The 18,647-nt window shown below is 38.0% G+C and overlaps 1 protein-coding gene across 1 annotated transcript in view; it reads right to left on the reverse strand.

Moving 5' to 3' along the window:
- lhpp (phospholysine phosphohistidine inorganic pyrophosphate phosphatase) overlaps positions 1-17,691 on the reverse strand; it is a 27,648-nt gene extending 9,957 nt beyond the window's left edge. The window contains exons 1-6 of the mRNA XM_015045080.1: positions 17,535-17,691; positions 17,075-17,262; positions 16,566-16,719; positions 16,411-16,474; positions 16,220-16,312; positions 15,567-15,658 (exon numbers count right to left, since the gene is read on the reverse strand). Coding sequence (XP_014900566.1) covers positions 15,567-15,658; positions 16,220-16,312; positions 16,411-16,474; positions 16,566-16,719; positions 17,075-17,262; positions 17,535-17,665 — 722 coding nt within the window. The 5' untranslated portion in view covers positions 17,666-17,691. The remainder of the gene's footprint in view (positions 1-15,566; positions 15,659-16,219; positions 16,313-16,410; positions 16,475-16,565; positions 16,720-17,074; positions 17,263-17,534) is intronic.
- Between the last annotated feature and the right edge of the window lie 956 nt (positions 17,692-18,647).

Here is an 18,647-nt window from a genome sequence, read left to right on the forward strand (position 1 = left end):
AAAAAAAAAAAAAAAATGCTGACATATTAGCAAAACCTCAAGCCTAACCTAATCCTCAAACGCTTCATAAATAACAACGGCAAAATCTTTTCAGATTTTTGCTTGTAAAATAATACTTATATAAACCATATCTCGTTTTCCTTCTACATCACCACTGTGCTATGTCGTGTGTTGTTCTATCACATAAAATCCCAACAAATGACATGGTAGTTAGTAGTTTTAATCTCCCAAATTGTGGAAAAGTTAAACTTGGCAAGGGTCTGTAGCTGGCCAAGACTGTGTCGCATGGTAATTTGATGCTGGACTGATATACTTTCCCACTGCACTAAAAACAGATGTTGGCAGAATTTTGGAACTCTTGATGAGGGTAAAAATGACTCAAGATTGCTGTGGATAGGTGGGATTTACCACAACAAACACCCATTAAAGTCTAGAAACTGTACTGAAAATTCCATTTAAGCTGACATAAACTAAATAAGTTAAAAATGTCAGATTAGGCAAAAAAAAAAAAAAAAAAAAAAAAGATTGCTCCCATCACACAGAAATGACCATTTAGTTTGTAATGAAGGAGGCCAGGCAATCAGAGCTAACTTTAAAGTGGTAATGTGCGAAGAATTACGTCTAAAGACGTCATTTGTTTCTGAATTACATGTCCTCTGGTTAAAGAACATTGCATGAAGAACATTTTGATTCATATCGGCAAAGTATTCAAAAGCACATTCAAACAAAACAAAAAACAAAACAAAAAAACAGACGTTTATCAACATGTTCATTACACCTGCGTAATAGAAATAAGCGTGCAATTATTGTTACTTTAGTTCTGCTTCCCCTGTCCCAAATGGAGAAAAACTACAGTGACAAAAACAGAAATATGGAAGTGTTTTGTGGCTTCCATATTTCTAAAGCTTTCTACAAAAGCAAAACATAAGTTAGAAAAAGATTTTATGTGAAACTGATTGTGGTGCTGTAATTTACTACGACAAATTCTGACTGGTGTCAATTTCTCTCATTTGGTCCCATTTGTTGGACGCTGGTACGATTAAAATGCAATGGAAAAATAAACCATGTTTGAGGTACAGTTGAATGTAGGTCACTACTTTGTTTATCTACTGGAAGCACACATCTCCTTTTTCTATTCCATAATTAAACAAGATAACAAGATAGTAATGCAGAAGAAAGGATTTGAAAAATGACACACAAATAATGTGCTGGTAAAAGTAAACCCTTTTGTCTCCTAGCAGGGTCAGTTCTATGTCAACTAAAATCATCCTGAATTTTGAGGTTGATTCCTGAGCTCAACTTTTATTACTGATTCTAGGGTATTTTTATACTGTTTTTTTAACAGCTAGATAGCTAGATATGAAGACATGCACTTACAACATTAAGCAAGTTAATACAGCAATTAGTGTAAAGTAGACCCTTTGTACTACTTTAATGAAAAGGGTCTGGATTTCAATTTTTTTTAAATGAAAGACAAAATAATTACAGTTGAACATGCTTACCATCTTATATTAGTAATTAACATTTCTAAATCAGATACCACTGAAAAAACAACACATCAGTCTCCTTTGATGTTCACTAATTTGCAGATCATGATCTTAACACCAAAAAAAAAGCTGCCAACATTTTAAATCCAATATGTTCATCAGTAGACAGAGGAAATCATAAAAAAAACACGGACACTATACCTTCCTGTTATCTTTCTCAACTTAAATAAAGCACAGATGTGTCTTCACATGTTGCAGAAAAGATTTTAAAATAGCTAATCGAATCTTGTTCTTCCTCTGACCTCATTTTTAAATGCCTCACTGATAATGTTGATGCTATAGATTGATAACTTTGGGTTCAATTTCCTCGGTAACAGCTTCCACGCTGAAAAAGAGATTTTGATAGCAAGAGCATTCTGTATAACCAAACAGGGAATTTTTCTTTTTCTTTTCTTTTCTTTTTTTTTTTTTGAGTTTCCCTCTTGGTCTGTCAAGCAAGCAAGAAAATTAGCCGATTTCGGTCAACAACCGAGTTCTTGGTTAATCTCCAAAATAAAGTAACCGAACATGTCTTGATTGAGTGGTTTTGCACGTCACGCTCCCATCTGACTGCTGCAGTGAGGATATTAAAATGTTTCCAAATGTGGTTTTCATGACAAAACACAAAAGCTTTAAAGTTCGCAAAAAAAAAAGAAGAAGAAAAAAAAACACCTATGTGTAACTGCTGCAAATCACCAAAAAATAACAACGTGGGTGGATTAGTTATGACAGCAAACCGTCGGAGATGATGTGGAAATTTTCATACCAAACTGTTGAATCAGGAAAAGAGTAATGGGAAGGACTGTATTTTCATAATAAAGTTACCTACACAGACACACAACCTGAACGCAAACACGACTGCATGATAACTATAGCCGTTATGCTCAGCCAAGCCTTGTGGGTGGATATTAGATGCCAACACAAGACAAAGCTCCCTGCTCCAACCCCGGGGCAGTCGGAACGAAGGTGAGCAGCTGCTCGTGTTTTCCCTAAACGGGAGACTCAGTGGCCTTGAGGGTGAGAATGTGATCACAGTTTAAATGCTCAAAAATGTGAAGAGCTCCAGGCCAACTGAGATGAAGCGTGATTTCATCCCAATCAACTCAGGGCTTTTCATATATCTCCCTCCTTTATCTGACATTGCAAGGCCTTACTAAAATAAACAACCCAACGGAACAATGACGAACCACCATCTTTTCACATGTTGTGGCAACAGACGTGTCCCTTTTCTCTGCAGAGAAGATGTGCAATGTTGACTCACAAGCAGCAAACAGCTGCACGACGGTGTTCGCACTTTACTCAGATTAACCGCTGTTTTCAGGCGAGCTGGACTCAAAGGGAGTTCCCTACGTGCAGCGTGATGAGCAACTAGATTTGCTTTCCGTTTTCCACTCATCCTGCTGCTGTACAAAAAAGAAAAAAGAAAAAAAAAAGCCTCTTGAGAGAGCCAGGCAGAGTTTTTTGCAAGAGAGAAAGTCAGAACCGTCAACTCCCTCCCACTGGAAACTTTCAGCTTTTCCAAACATTAAAGACCAGAGGACACAAACCGTTACCGAACATCTTCGTCTTCTTAACTGCATTTTAAGAAGTTCATTATTTCACAGCTGTTAGTATTTGCTCAGTATGCAGAGCTTCATGTGACCCAGATCTTACCACAGGCTTTTAACCAGCGTGTTATTATTTCCAGTGTTGCTGACGAGTTGCACAGCTTTTATTTGCGTATCTCTCTGTATGAGCGTTTTAAGATAGCGACGCGGTTCTGCCGAGTCACTTGCTTCAGACACGCATAATGCGTTCGTGTGCACACCCAAACAAACGTGCAGAGACAAGGCATGTGGGTAAATGGTGGCAAATAACATTAACTAGGCATATCCCCAAATTCACACCATGCTTGGCTGATTAGGGTGGCAATTAGGAATTGTTTAGCAGGACTGATTATCCATTCAAACGGCAAAGAATTTTCCTCTGTGTGTTGAAGAAGCTGCTCAATGCTTTTGCTTGTGGGCTTTAGCACTCAGATTCTTCAACACTTTTTGTTTTCTCTGTCAAAGGGTGGAAAAGTACAGTTGTGGAGGTCAGAGGCTAAGGCCCAGTCAGCTCTTTTGTCTTGTTGTGGCAGTCTGGTCTTACCATAAAAGAAAAAAGAAAGAATCTAGGTTAATAATTGATATCTTATTGAGTTCCAACACCAAACAAGCTTCGAAGGAGGCCGGCGGAAACAGTCACCACATGGTGCTGAGGACAATAGGCTTTCTGAAAGAGTGTGTCGTCCACTGACGGTTGAGATTTCATAGTTCAGTGTGTTGATTTCCTACATTTCTCCAGACAAATTCCTTCATTTACCACAACTGTTGTATTTCAATATCTAATCAGACTTTTTATATTATTATAAAGATCCAAAACTTTAAACATAGCCCTCAACATTTTATTAGACTGACAGTTGTTTTGTTTTTTTTTGTCTGGGACAGCAGCAACTGGAGTTGGTTTGGCAATTAGAAATTCTTCCAAAAACCAAGACTGCCTTTGTTGTAAAAAAAAAAAAAAGGAAGCTGGCTAGCATTGTGCAGCAACAAGTGGAGGAGGGGCAATACTGCATTACTCTATACAGGCACAATTTACTTTCACTCTCTTTCCTGGATTTGAACTTTAGATAATACGCCAGAAATTATTAAGGGTTCTAAAAGGTAGAACCATGTCAAAACTCAACGAAGGTATAGCAATGAAATGGCAGCACACAATCATGAAATGGGTGTACAAAGAAGCTGATCCAGGAATAAATGAACCAAAATTTCAATTAAAAGAAAAATAAAAATCCTATGAACTTTACCCATTTGTAAATGTTGTAACCTGTGTAATTCTATGAAAATGAAAAGTGTGGCATCCTAATGCACTTTAATTCTTTGGAAGCAAAAAAAAAAAAAAAAGATCAGTGTGGAGCAAAGATGGAAGGAGGGGTGGGGACCAACAAAACAAAAACAAGCTTTCATGTGCCATCTATTAAAAATAAAGGAGATACAGCAAAGGAAATACTAACCTTTTGTAACATGCATGTTCCCATTTACCATGCAAGTGTTTCACCAGCTGCTCACAAAGGAGGTGCATAGAAATGTGCAGCTGGCAGACAAGAATGTGCATGCATGCATATTCAATATGCATTTTTATTTTTTTTATGTTGTTTTGGCACAACTCAATATCAAAATTTGAATAAACATGCACAGATAAAACGTATTATGTATAAATTGGGTGGGATAAATCATTGAAAAAATAAACAGCTTCGCTCAAAACGCGCTGGCCCCATAACAAAAATCCCTAAATGATTCAGAATGCTTTTCATTTTCTCTTCGAATGAGGTTGTGAACATAAAATGGTGTCTTTGTGGATTGTGCTGTGGAAGCAAACCGACTGAAATGACACATTTAGAAACACAAACTGGTGAGCTGACGATCCTTTGACAAGTTTACAACCTCAATGGAGACGAGTTGCACTGAGATAACTCCATTTCCTTCCCACACAGACAAAACTCATCTGCAAACGGTGGTTAAAAAAAGGACTGGGTGTGTGGGACTGCGCTGTTCTGCTCGACCAGACTCTTGCCTACGGAGGAAAAGCCTTCGCAAAGCTGAGCAATTGTGTGGTCAAAGTGTGACTCAGACTGAACCTGCAAAGGCACGACTGCAAGAAGAAGAATCTGGTTCTACAAAAAAAAAAAAACTACCCTGAGAATTAAAGGCACAATAAGTGGGTGAAAGATTATAGAGTTGCATAGGTGAAACCTACAGAGAAGGGTATTAAATATAGAAGGTGACATAAATTATGTTACAGACGTCATCGGACACCGATGGAGGAATGAAAGATAAGCCAGGCTGAAATACAGTATGTACCTGAGAGCTAAGCTAGGGGCACTACTCGGTTTGTAAAGAAGATTAAGCTGCTGCTACAGAAGACATAGCCACCCTGTCGAGGTTCAGTGACACAGGTCTGCACACAACAAAGGCCAGCCGTAATCACTACGGTCTTATGTTCGGTCCGATGCCTAGTCGAGTCAGTGAGGAGGAGATCGGATAGGAAAGAGCATGTGCTTTCTGCAGACGCACATAAATCCTACAGTAACACATTTACGGTGTTTTATAGCTGCTTTAACAAAATCCCTAACCTGACTGATCAGGCTGCTCTCTTTAGGTCCTCTGAAAATGTGTCCTGTCCTTTACCAGAGAATGCAATGTCTGTTACACTCAAATGTTAAATTCACCAGGCAATAGTGCTACCATTCAAAATGGTGGCACCAAAAACAGTAAATGAAGCAAAACAGTTTATTGTCAAATGCAGCGGTGGGCACAGTTCCACTGATAGCAGAGCTAATTTTTCATTTAGCTCTTTTGCTATTTTCGAAAAATGTTTATCGCACTTAGCTTCCCTTAAATGCATTTCTCCGGATAAATTCTAAAGCGCTAATTTACTTGGCTGTTCCGAAGACGTTCCACGAAATAAAGTTTGACAAAATAAACCAGTTCAATTCACCTAAATAGATTCCACCATGAGGAAAAACATAAAGAAATATTGAAAAAAAAAATCTCAGGACATTAGCCAAGAAGTTAAACCTTATGTACAAATGAGGCATAGGACCAAATTATTTACAAAGTGGCATAAGGACAACAAAGTCAATGTTTTGGAGTTGCCATCACAAAGTCATAATCTCAGAGCTGAAAATGTCTTTGATACCAGAGGCCTAAAAATTAGACCAGTTCTGTCCAGAGGATTGAGCCAAAATTACAGCTAACTCAACTAAATAGGAAAGGTTTAGTCTTTCTGTACAGTTTGTGTAAATATCTGGTTTCAACTTTTTATCATTTTATTATTATTGAAAAAATACAAGTCAACAAAATATTGCATCCAAGATACTGTAAATGTGATGGTGAACACATCGATTTAGCAATTTCAATATATATAGAGAGAAGCTCTAATGATCCAATGATCCACTTTGATCAGTTGCTAATAGGTTGTTGCTCCTGGAGACTTTCCTTTCATCTCCACAAACTCTTTGATGTGGAGGCTGGACAACGATTATCTCCACTGTAGCATTAGGACCACAAACAACTACTCCTAGATTTTCCCACTGTTTCAAAGTTACAGGATCCTCACATTCCCCATGCGGTAATGCATAGCAGGCGTTTTAGTAGTTCAATGTGTGACAAATGTGTGTTAAGCCTTCTTGTTTACCGTTCCATCAAAATATACTGTACCACCTCTACGGGTAGCAGTGCCTCACTGTGACGCGGACCCACATTCTTTCTACGCTCATTCCTTATTCGGTCTCAGGCCATCGTGGTTCTGACGACTGACTGCAGGAAAATGGAGAAGTTACAAGGATGTCTGGATATTTGCATAGCGACCATCCGGGGGTAACTGTGCTCCAACTGATGTTATTCATTTACAAGCTTGCATTTGTGTGTATATGTGTGATTTTTTTCGCACAAACACAACAGCTTCACTGATAAGATGCGCTAACCTCTGTACTTTATAACCCTGGTTACACAATTCCCACCATTCATTCTAAACTAAATAAGGAAGTGCATTATAAGTAAGTTTACTGTAATGCAAGCCACTGCCTAACATATTAAAAACAAATTTTGAGATGGGATTTTTTATTTTTTTTTCTTTAGATACGTTTGTGTAGATCCATTTTCTGAGCTTACACAAAATGTAGGCCCATTCAAAAGGAAAACTATCTTTTACTTTCAGAGATATCTACAATTTCGAATCATTTTAAATTTTTTTTTTTTTATTCAAGACAACCATTTCTCCTGGTTGTCTTGAATAAGACTTAGATTACAGTTCCCAAAACATCCACAGACAAGTAAAGTTCGTAGTGGGTTTATTTTGGATGGATAATGCTTTTTTTCCCCCCCAATCTCTCATCGTCCAATTTTGGTGACCCTGTAAAATAAATAGCCTCAGTTTTATTTTTTGCTGCCTGGTGTACATTTCACTTTTCTGACCCTTCATGATGCTTTTTCCAAACTTCAGTAAATTTTCCTTACTACAACTATTTGCCCAGGAGAAAACAGTTCCTGCCATGTGATTGGCCAATTATCCATTTGTTTTTGCAAGCAATTGAACAGGTGCACCAAATAACACGGCCAATGATGGTATGTTTCAGATATGGGGGAATTCCTTTGTGAAGTCTAGATGGCAATTCTTTATATTCCAATTTAATGAAACAGATGTAACTCAAGCATTTTTTTATTACTATTTTAGGTTTTAGTTCTTGTTTGCCTTGGATAAAGTACGAGGTGAACAAAGTTATATTATCTCAGTCCTAGACAAGAGGTGTGTCTTGATCTACAAACATCAAGTCTCCTAGACATGTATAAAGTCGAAAGGAATAAATGAAAAGATTAAAATGACTGGGACAATGACAAACCAGACTGGATGGGGACCAAAGATAATTTAACTACCATGAATGGAGAGAAGGATTGTTAGAGAGAGAGAGTAAACGTCTTTGAATCAAGACTCTAAAACAGCTAAAACAGCAGCTAAAAGGCAAGACTAAAAAAGACTGTAAGCACTTTTATAATGAACCTAAACAGGTGGAGGGTCCTAAATGCTACGAGGTCTAAGATAAGACAAGATTGAGCTATTTGGTAATAAACACTCCTTGCATATTTGATGTGAAACAAAGGTGAGCAACGGAAAATCCATCTCATGGATACTGGTAAGTAGAGAGGCGAAGGTGTGATTCTGTGGGTGTGTTTATCTTCTAAAGAACGTGGAAAGCTTGTTGGAGAGCATCATACACTGTATAAAATACCAGAGTATTTAGAATGACAATTTGGCGGAAGAGAAAACCGAAAATTTATCACTTGAGTATTTCTGCAAAAAAAAAAAAAAAAAGAAAAAAGTGCAGAGAAGAGTTAAACGCCCCCCCTCCTTGTAAGTATAGACACTGTGAAATTTTATAGATGACAAAGTTCTACGGCATTAGCAAAATACAGCTGCATGCAATCTCGACAGCAGAAATATTGCACTACTGTTAATGTTGCATAATAAAATCTCTGTCTCACAGCATGATTTTTACATCTTCCTTCTGGGGGTGTCAAAAATCATGGAGGGCACTGTTTACATAAAACTGCCACAAATACTATTTTTATTTAACTTCAATGAATAAAAATTGTTCCTGTAGGTAAAATAAAAATCTTTAAGTTGGCCTCTGGAAATGAGTCATGTTGGACTAATAATACTGATTAACAGGAACAGAGAGCTGTGGTTACAATAAGTCGACGTTTCAGGGAAGTTACATATTTGCTGTAGTGTCAACAACTGCAAAAGCATTTCTCAAGCTCTTTTGCCAAGTGCTTGCTCAAAGGGAGTTGTTTATTAAAAACGCAAATCCTTTCCTTTCCTATTTATGACCCTAAAGTAGCACACACTTCAGGGTGTTCCGACACCCTGAAATACTTCTAACTCTTTGTTTTATACGATAATTTTATGCCAATTGCCAAAACATGTGGTTTGTTGTCATGTGCATTTTTTGTTCCTTGAGAAAAGTGCAGTTAAGCTGCAGGAGGAACACTTATCTGGATTATAATCACATGACCACTGACCCCCCAGTGCAGAGCTTGCTTCCTGTTGCGTCCCTCTGTGACGACCGCCGACTGAGAGGGCACAAACCTGGGTGCGGTTTCAGTGAACTTGCACTGTGGTTTCGTATCATCGGGGGACTCGCACTCTCTCCCTCCCGAGAGTCTCAATCTGGCTCGGTCTGCTTGTTTCCCAACGTTCCCATTAGCAGTGACGTGCTGGCCAGAGTGGGAGGTTTACAGTGTAAACCTTTGAAAGACGCTTACTGCTGTGTGTCTGAACTCTCTGCCAGATTTCATCAGAAATGCAACAAGTACTCATCAATGGCTGGTTAAGATCTGACACACTGCTACAGAGACAAAAGGATGTCGACGTGCACAGAGAGTTTTTGCAAATCTGTGTTTCATCTGAAAGAAAGAAGAAAACACAAACAAACCAGCAGCAGCAGCAATGAAATCATGTTACAAAATGGGATGTAAGGAGGCAGTGTGACGTGAAGCCGCTTTTAAATTGCTTCAAAGCGCCCCGGTTCCGTGCTGATGCAGCTCCCTGAAGATAAGAGAACAAGAAACAAAGAGCACAGGACCAGCTAGGGTCAGAGACTGTGGGAGATCCCTGTCCAAAACCGAGAAAACCACAGGACAGAAAAAAACAAGAACAAAAACACAGAATTCACGTGGCTGCGTCATACTCTGGTAACACACGGTACTAAAATCTAGAACACGGCTTTCATTAATATAGAAAATGTGTGATGACAACAACAGTCCCTTGAAGAGACCACAAACATCCAAATGTTTAGTTCCTCTTTTCAATTCTTGATTGGTATTTTGAGATCTTCCGATTAAGATTCTTTTTATTGCTTGCAACTTGGCTGTTTTGTTTCAGCACCTTCCTTGGTTTGTTGCAAAATGTTTCACACCCCTCGATCTATTTTCACAATGTGTTACATTTCAACTAAAACCTTCAGTGTTGCCTCAGTCGATCTGACGTGAAAGACGAACACAGTGTATTGCACAATACAAAGTGGAAAGACAACAACATTATCTTTTCAACATTTCATAGAAACAAAGTGTGGCATGCATTTGTTTTGATCTGAAAATGTTAAGTGACACATAGTGTGTCACTTTCCATTTTTAATGCTGACAGGCTGGGTCAGCATTAATCAGACAAGCAGCCAAGAGGCCTTGTACTTGAATTTTTATTTTACTCTGGAGGAGCAGCAGAGATCTACAGCTCAGGTGGGAAAATCTGTTGAAAGGGCTCGCGCACTCCCCAAATTGGACCTTTATGGAAGAGAGGAAGAAAGCCAATAAACATACCTATGATCAAACGCAGTGGTTGCAGCATCATGCAACACTGTAGGGATGCTGTTTTCAGCTGGGACAGGAAAGCTGCTCAGTTTAATGGAATATTGATAGAGCCAAATAAGAGAGTCCTGTCAGAAACACCGCAAAGAAGCTATGAAATATTTCATACTGGAAGTGAGGTTAAATTGTTAGCAGAACAATAAACCTTAACATAGTCGGAGCTGTACTGAAGTTGTTTCAATCAAAGCTTACTGTAAAGTCATATTCATCAAGTTAGCATAAAGGTTATGATGACACTTGTTATTCAGATTACCATCATATTTTAGAAATTACCTTTAAGCAGCTATTATACATACTTTCCCATTAAGTCCACATGCCTGTGCTAATCTTTTTATTGGTCTGATCTAACACTCTAATCCTAAATGTCTTTATCTTTATTATTCATAACAGTTGGCAGAAACCAAGGCTTTAAAACATCAGTCTTTGTGTAATTAAGCTGAATGGTGTTTTACTTAGTAAGTCCAGCTACTAAAATAAATGAACTATTCAATAGTATCCTACATGACTATATTCATGCATCAGAATGGCCCAGTCAAAGAATATCTGGGAAAAAAAACTCGGAAATTCATGTTTACAGACCCCACCTGTCCAATCTGACTGAGCTTGAGTTATTGAGAGTCGGCATGTACAAAACCGGCAAAAATATATCCCCAAACGGTTGCAGCCGTAATCCGAGCCAAAAGGAGGTTCGTTGCTCAGGGAGACTGAATAAAAATCCATACTACACTTTTTTTTTTTTTTTTTTTTTAAAAGCTGAACGATGACTCTACCTGCCATAATCTTGCAGCTTTTACAGCATCTCTAAAACAGCATTGGGATAAAGTTGGAGTTAGCGTAAAGGAGCCGCTTGCAAGGTTTTTTTTTTTTATGTTTTTGCCCAAGTGTTTACACAGGGAAAATAATGTTTAAAATTTTCTACACCTCTAACTCCCTGGCTGCAACTCAACACTCAACTACAAAATCTAAAAGGTTGAACAAAGGTTGGAGCAGAGCACGCTGTTGGCACATTTGTCTCCATGCAGCTGATTAACATCAGGACTCAGGTTTCCCACACACCTCATGTAAAATCCAGCCACATTTCACTCAAAGGCCCCACTCTGAAAACCTGTTCTATATTAAAGAGCAAAGGGCTCCTTTGGATTGCACTAACTGTAGCTCATTATTTCAGAACCAGGAAAAGCTGAGCACTAGCAGAACGGCTTTGTTGCAATTATCCCTATGATCTGCCTACACATCGGCATTCGTTTCTGCCAAGGCCTTAGCCTCGTTATTTCCAGAAAGCATGCAAACATGCTGTATGGAAACTTAAAGATTGAGGAAAAGACTTGCGGGGGTGTGGGAGTGGATGGATTATTCGCGACAAGCCTTTTAGACGACATTATTACATTTTCCTCAGCAGCAGCAACAACAAAAATTCAACAGTAAGTATCTGCCAAAGGTTTGCCACATGTGAAAAATGAAATCCTTGCTATATTTTTGAAGCAATGAATAAAAAAAAAAATTACTTTTTTCAGTTTTTTTTTTAAAAAAAAAAAAAAAAAAAAAAAAAAAAAAGATGAGACAAAACATTTAAAAATGGTGCTATGTATTCATTCTAGCTGTAAATCTTAAGGGAAACCAACCGGGGAACGTTTCTCAGCCACAGTTTTTCCAATAGCCCCTTATGCCTGATTTGTCTAATATTTGTATCCTTTTCACCTTCCTGCCCCGTCACTGGGTCTGGGGTATTTTGAGGCTGCCTTCATTCAAACCTGATGGGAATTGGAGGTCTGTGCAGCATCTGGTTGACTTGGAAACAGCTGTGTTTTCACAGATCTGACTGAGGGTTTATAGCTCCTCTGAGCAGGCCAGGGTTCACCCGGGCTGTTTGCCTAAACAATGTTAAATCTCACGTCTCCCATGGCTCTCTGAAACACCATTACTGTCACAGTTACTCTTATTTCTTTCAGACACTCTGTATGTGAAATTGGCCATTTGAGAGACTTTAAATATTATGAGCTGGTTCTGTTTAAGACATAAATGACTGTTTTGACGTCCTAAAGTTGTTGTAATTGCTGTATGCAGTGTAAAAGTAAAAAAAAAAAGAAAGAAAAGTAAATAAGTTAATAGTGCTTGCCACTTGGTGCATAGCAAAACGAGTATTTTTTTTTTCTTGCTTGGGCTTGTTTAGCCCAAACAAGCAATGAAAACATGATGTTTGAGTTTTAATTTGAAATGCCATCAGGGTGATTTTTCTCAGTCCTACTAGAAATGTGGAACTTAGATTTGCAATAATGGATTCTGAGAAAAACCTGAACTTTTATTTTGAAGATGCTGTGCAGTATGTGGTTTTTTGGAAAGGCTTGACAATACATTTTTAATCTTTAGTGAGTCTACTAGTAGTGATCCAAACTATAAAATACAACTATTTAAAGTAGAACTTTTTTTAATGTTATCTGTGAGTTTTATGTTGAAATTTCAACACAATCTGTTCCTTTTTAATTACTGGTTTGGTAAAATTATTAACAGAAAAAACTGCAATCGTGGGGTTTATTTCTTCTTTTATTTTGAAAGACCAACATAATTCCTTTTTTCATTTCTAGTTTACGTCCATTAGCAAAGAGGTCCCTACATTTTAAAAGAAAAGTCAATTAAATTAAACTTTGAGACTTGAGACTTTTTTTTTTTTTTTACAAAATAACTATTTGTGACCATAATATGTGACAAAAGCAGAAACGTAGTTAAATTTTAGAAAACCTTTAACTGCAAACAAAGGAAATCTACATTGTAAAAAGGGATCATTTTCTCAAAACCTTGTCTGACTTGTATGATAATCTTGGGATAACTGTAGGGGCAGCGGGAATTGAAAAGAAAACGTATTACTCAACAACCAGAACATTGAGCTGAATCCGCAGGTGAAGGCTTTCAAAGTTGGGCAAAATATGCATTCTCCTTGCTGAGGGGCCGCCAGCTTCAGTCCTCAAGAGCTACTATCCAGCAACATTTGGATGAGTCGCTGCACCGACACACCTGATATCAGAAGCACCAAGACAGAGCCACTAAATAACAGCCGCTTCTTTTTACCAAACATGTGACAAACTAGCTACACCAGTGACTGAGCTTAGCGATTATAGAAATATCCAACAGCAGCTGCGATAAAGCCAAAAAACTGATAGCACGTACGTTCCTTTGCTCCATTCATCTTGCTTACATCCACATAATGAGATGAGTCAAGTGGTGATATAATATAATCGGCCTTATCCTGTGTTTAGCTTATATGTGACAGACATTCTTCAGAGTACCTGCGTTCTGGAGCCCAACTGACTGAAACTGTTAGAGCAACATTGTGGAGGAACATAAACCACATGAACTGAGCCTGTTCCACTGAGAGCTTCACCCAGAATAGCCTCGTCTCCTAAGCTTGTGCTGAATCACTCTACAAAGTTGGCTTTCCAGCTCATATACTGGTACAAACACAAAGCAGGGTTAACTATACATGCATGTGCATGCTAGGCCAAACACACAGAAAGCACAGCAAAGCGTACACAGACAAATCCCAATATCCCATAAATGCACAAGAATAACTGCACAAAGGTGAGGTATAGTTTTTGAGTTGTGAGAAACTGTTGTCTGACTGCAGGATTAAAATGACTGATGCTCTTGCAGATTACTCGGTGTTGTCTCGGTATCATGATCAAAAAAAAAAAAAAAAAAAAAAAAAAAAAAACCTGCAGTGACAGTCTGCAGCAGGCCCTGCCGTGCCACGGCAAAACCCAGCTGGTTTACAGCTGCACTGAACAATCGCTGCTTTTCGATTCTGGCCAATTGAGGTAGGTTAGGTGTTGATTCATGACTGGACACATTATAGTAGTGACCCCATTTCGGTGAGATGGCTTTAAACCACCAATGATTGATAGATTTAATTTGGTCTTAGCTCACTTTAGACAGAGCACGAACACATTCACAGTGCACAATGTGTGATATTTATTTTGCTGCACCTGGGACAAAGTCTCTAATTGTTTCCTATTGCAGCCGCAAACTTTAATGTCTTTCATTCAGATTTTATGCGATGGACCAACATAAAGTGGAGCACAGCTATGAATTTAAAGACTCTTCACTGATAAAATGAAAACTAAAATCTGAAAAGACAGTGTGCGAAATGCAGTACCCTTGATTCTGATACTCCTATCAAATCCAGTGCACAAAAGTGTCTTCAGAGGTCACTCAATTAATAAGAGTGTGAGAAATTTATTCCCAGCATAAATCCAAAGAACGCTCTGAAGGCCTCAGAGTTTTCTACAAAGTATTGACTATCATCTATAAGACATAATTAAAGCCATGCATAATTTCCTTTCACTTAACACGAGCAACTACGAGAGGATCCATCACATAAAATCCTGTGGTAATGTGTCAAAATTATCTTCAATGTAAATTCCAGTGGCGTTCTGAGCTAAAATACACATTAAAATCTGGTTTAGATGCAAAATTAAAACAGATCTGGATTTATGATTTGGAACACATAACAGATATGCCATAATGTGCAGTTCCACACCAGCATCAGCATATTCCCATAGTAATGTTTCTATTTCCTTCAAACCATAAGCACAGCATTTACCATTAAAAATAATCTGCCATGACCTCCGTGTGATGACATCCTAAGAGCTGCCTTACAGTAATCCCCAGGTTGGGACCAATAAATCGCTCAGTGACTCAAAAGTTGCGGTCAACCTGGGGGAGAGAATGAACTCTATTTTTGGCAGAGTCTTAAAGCAAACAAATCTGGAAGATTTAAGAATGGGGTTGTCTGGGCCACAGGAGGGTCTGTGGAGGAAAACGTGTTCAAAGTGCACCATCGTGTGGTGGAAAGTAAACATTTGTCTTCTCAAAGCACTTTGCTCCAAATATAGTCATGCATTTCCTTTAAAAGGGCACAAGTTTCTAAAAATAGACTGTTGCGTGTTTTTCTGCAACATGTCTGAGAGATTTGTAATACTTTTTCAACTTTTAAGGAAGCTTTAGAAAAACAAACCCAGTTACAAAGGAGATGGAAATATTGGATATTGCACCATTTGTGACTGAAATGAAATGATTTATAAGGCTTGAGGATATCACTGACCTGTATTTGCCTGTCCTGACTTGCACACCTTTCATGCCACAGTACTGGGCCCCTCCTACATCGTTCACAAGGTCATCTCCAATCATAAGAGCCTGAAATTGTGGCGAAGAAGAGAAGAATATTGGTGCGTAAACTGTGAGTGCTTAATGGTTGCAAAATGTTGTGTACCGATCTTGTGAGTAAATATTTTAAGATTTCTTTTTTTAAATAGCAATAGAACAAATGGATGGACAGATAGAAAAATAGGTAGATTGATGGATGGATAAGAAAAATACAGATGGATAGATGACATATCTATGATTCGTTAAATGCAGAAGTGGGTGGGTGGACGGACGGATGGATAAATGTGAAATTGGATGGACAAAAAGATGGATGATCGGACTGAAAAACGGATGAGCAAATTTGCGGATTGAAAATTTTACAATTGGATGGACAAATGGATGAACTGAAGAACGTACGACCATAATTATCCAGATCAGCAAATGACTAAATAAATTTATCACTTTGTGCAGGAACCACATGATTATAAGTCGGTCAAATCAAATTCCTCTTAAATTTGAAGTCATATTTGACCCAACGAATTAGTGTAATTTTAAGGACAAATCTTCATCGGTGTGCTCTGACAACATGCAGGACCATTTCTTGTTACTTACCTCTTGTGGTTTCAGTCCCATGTCACTGAGAACACTCTGGAAGAACGTTGGTGATGGCTTCCCAATTACTTCTGCTTTTAAATCACAAGCATACTGGAAAGGAAAAGAAACTTCAGGTTATAAGCAGGATGGCATTGTGACAGAATTATGTCTTACTGCCAAACTGAACAAGTAATACAAAAAAAACATACCTCAAGGGCCTTCATGTAAACACCAACATCTAGTTTTAACCCATCTGTCTCCTTGTAGTATCTCCTAAGAAAGCGGTGAAAAAAAAGAATCATAAGCATTTAGCTAAATCTGTGAAATACATTCAGTCTTGTCTTGCGTTTGAATAATTTATTACCCCTGGCCAAGGGAGAATAACACTGGCTTTTCCAGTCCTATCAAAACCCTAAAAGCCTCATTTAAGTTCTGGTATGAGAAGTTTTCTGCTGCGTCTCCAATGATCACACAGTTTGGGTTGGTCTTATCTACGGCATCAAACTCAGGGAGAAGTCCTGCAAAAAACAAACAAACAAACAAACAAAAAAAGAACAAGTCATATTTGAATGAGCAAGTGAGGATTTGTTTTTAAAGATTAATAGAACTATTCCCTTTATTGCTTTATTAATGTTTAGATCGATTACTAACTCCACATTAGGAAGCTGATCAGAGTTGAAGGGTAGATGTATGGATCAACTCAGACCATGCAGAAGAATAGCTTCATGCTGCTGCCACCACTGGCCACCATGAATACAGGGTTGTGGGATGTTCAGAGGGATATGCAATCTCCAGCTTCTTAAGATTTTCTCGGCTTTATTTATTTAGCTTTTTTTATTATTATTATTATTTTAGGATATTTACGCGCATTACCGTCATGCACCAGTAGGTGGGGCCTCAAACCCCGCTCCTTGAGAACAGCAATGGTTGCAGGGGCAGGAGGGAAGACCTCGGATACAGAAATGTCAAAGCCCAGTCTTTGGAGTTTGGCTACGAACTTCTCTCTGGTTGCCTGGGTCTCATTGGTGCAGAAACGCAGCTCCAGGTCTGATTCTTTGAGTCTATAAAAAAAAGCAAGAGTGATATGAAGGTTACTGGGAACACAAGAACAGGCAACACAAAGTTTGCCTGTTCTTGTGTTGTTGTCATAAATGGCTAAATCAATGCAGAATGCACACATTGCATACACAACTTTTGACTTTCTACCCCATAAGAAAATGCGCACTACCGTCGTAAGTAAGACACGATTTCTTCGCTCCGTGGTATATGAACTTTTGCAAAAATAAACTTTAAAATCTCAAACAACGCCACAAGCAAACAGTCATACACTCACCTTTTCACAGCCTCTATGGAGCCAGGGATAGCAACTCCGTCTCCCTCCCCGCTGTCATACAAAACTCCACACAAGTCCAAAATAACACCTTTCAAACTCTTCGCACAGCCTGGCCAGCCTGTGTCAGCCATGACGTTCTGTGAACTGCGCCTGCGTGACCCGTAACGTGGCGAAGATAACCTGTATGGAATTACAACAGTGCCATGAAAACTAAAAAAAAAAAGAAGAAAAGTCTATAAATGCAAAAGAGAATATGTATGTAAATATGTTGGCTTTAGGTTAAATAAAAGCAACAAAAGTAAATCAAAAAAGTGTGAATATATAAAAATATACTATGGTTGAAGCCACTATAACCCATAGTGTACACACTACATATTATAGTGTATACTTTCATAGAAAGTGAATACATATTTCTTCTTACAGTGTTTTATGGTAGTTGGTAGACCACCTATGAAGGTGGACAGAAAAAAATATCTTCATCTTTTATTTCAACTATAAGGTATGGTAAGAAATGACTCCATGAAAATATGCTGTAAAGATTTAGTTTAGTTTGTTTAAGGAGGACTAATAATATCTGAAGAGATGCATTTTTTCATCAGACTTTAGGTCTTTGAGCTATTTTCCATCTGCAGTCCCTAAAATACAGAACAACAGTGTACATAAAACTACGTAATTTATACAATTTAAAGACAGTGCTATAATATGTGCTATAATAATATTGAATTTTGAACAAATTACCAAGGATTATTTTGGATTCACCCTAACTCTATGTTGCTTATTGATTCATTCTTATATTTTGTTTTTATACAATACAATGTTTTTTTTTGTTTGTTTTTTTTTTTACATTGACTGTAGTTTTTTTTTTCTGCCTTTTTAAATTAACGTTAGCCTGTAGAATTTCATCTACATTCTTTGGCTCTAATAGGACTCTATAGAGCCTCACGTGGGATTTCATTCATGCATGTGGCTTTTAGTCATTTTCGAGATCGTTACATAATACCTAACTTTGTGACTACCAGTTCTCGTTAGATAAATAATATTAAGTGGCATAGATACTTAACAGAATAGATATTATGTATAATATTATGGAATAAATGTTAATTCTGGTAGTTA

The sequence above is a fragment of the Poecilia latipinna genome, unplaced genomic scaffold, assembly GCF_001443285.1.
Source record: "Poecilia latipinna isolate Pla-1442-1.1 unplaced genomic scaffold, P_latipinna-1.0 Scaffold706, whole genome shotgun sequence".
Lineage (NCBI taxonomy): Eukaryota > Metazoa > Chordata > Actinopteri > Cyprinodontiformes > Poeciliidae > Poecilia > Poecilia latipinna.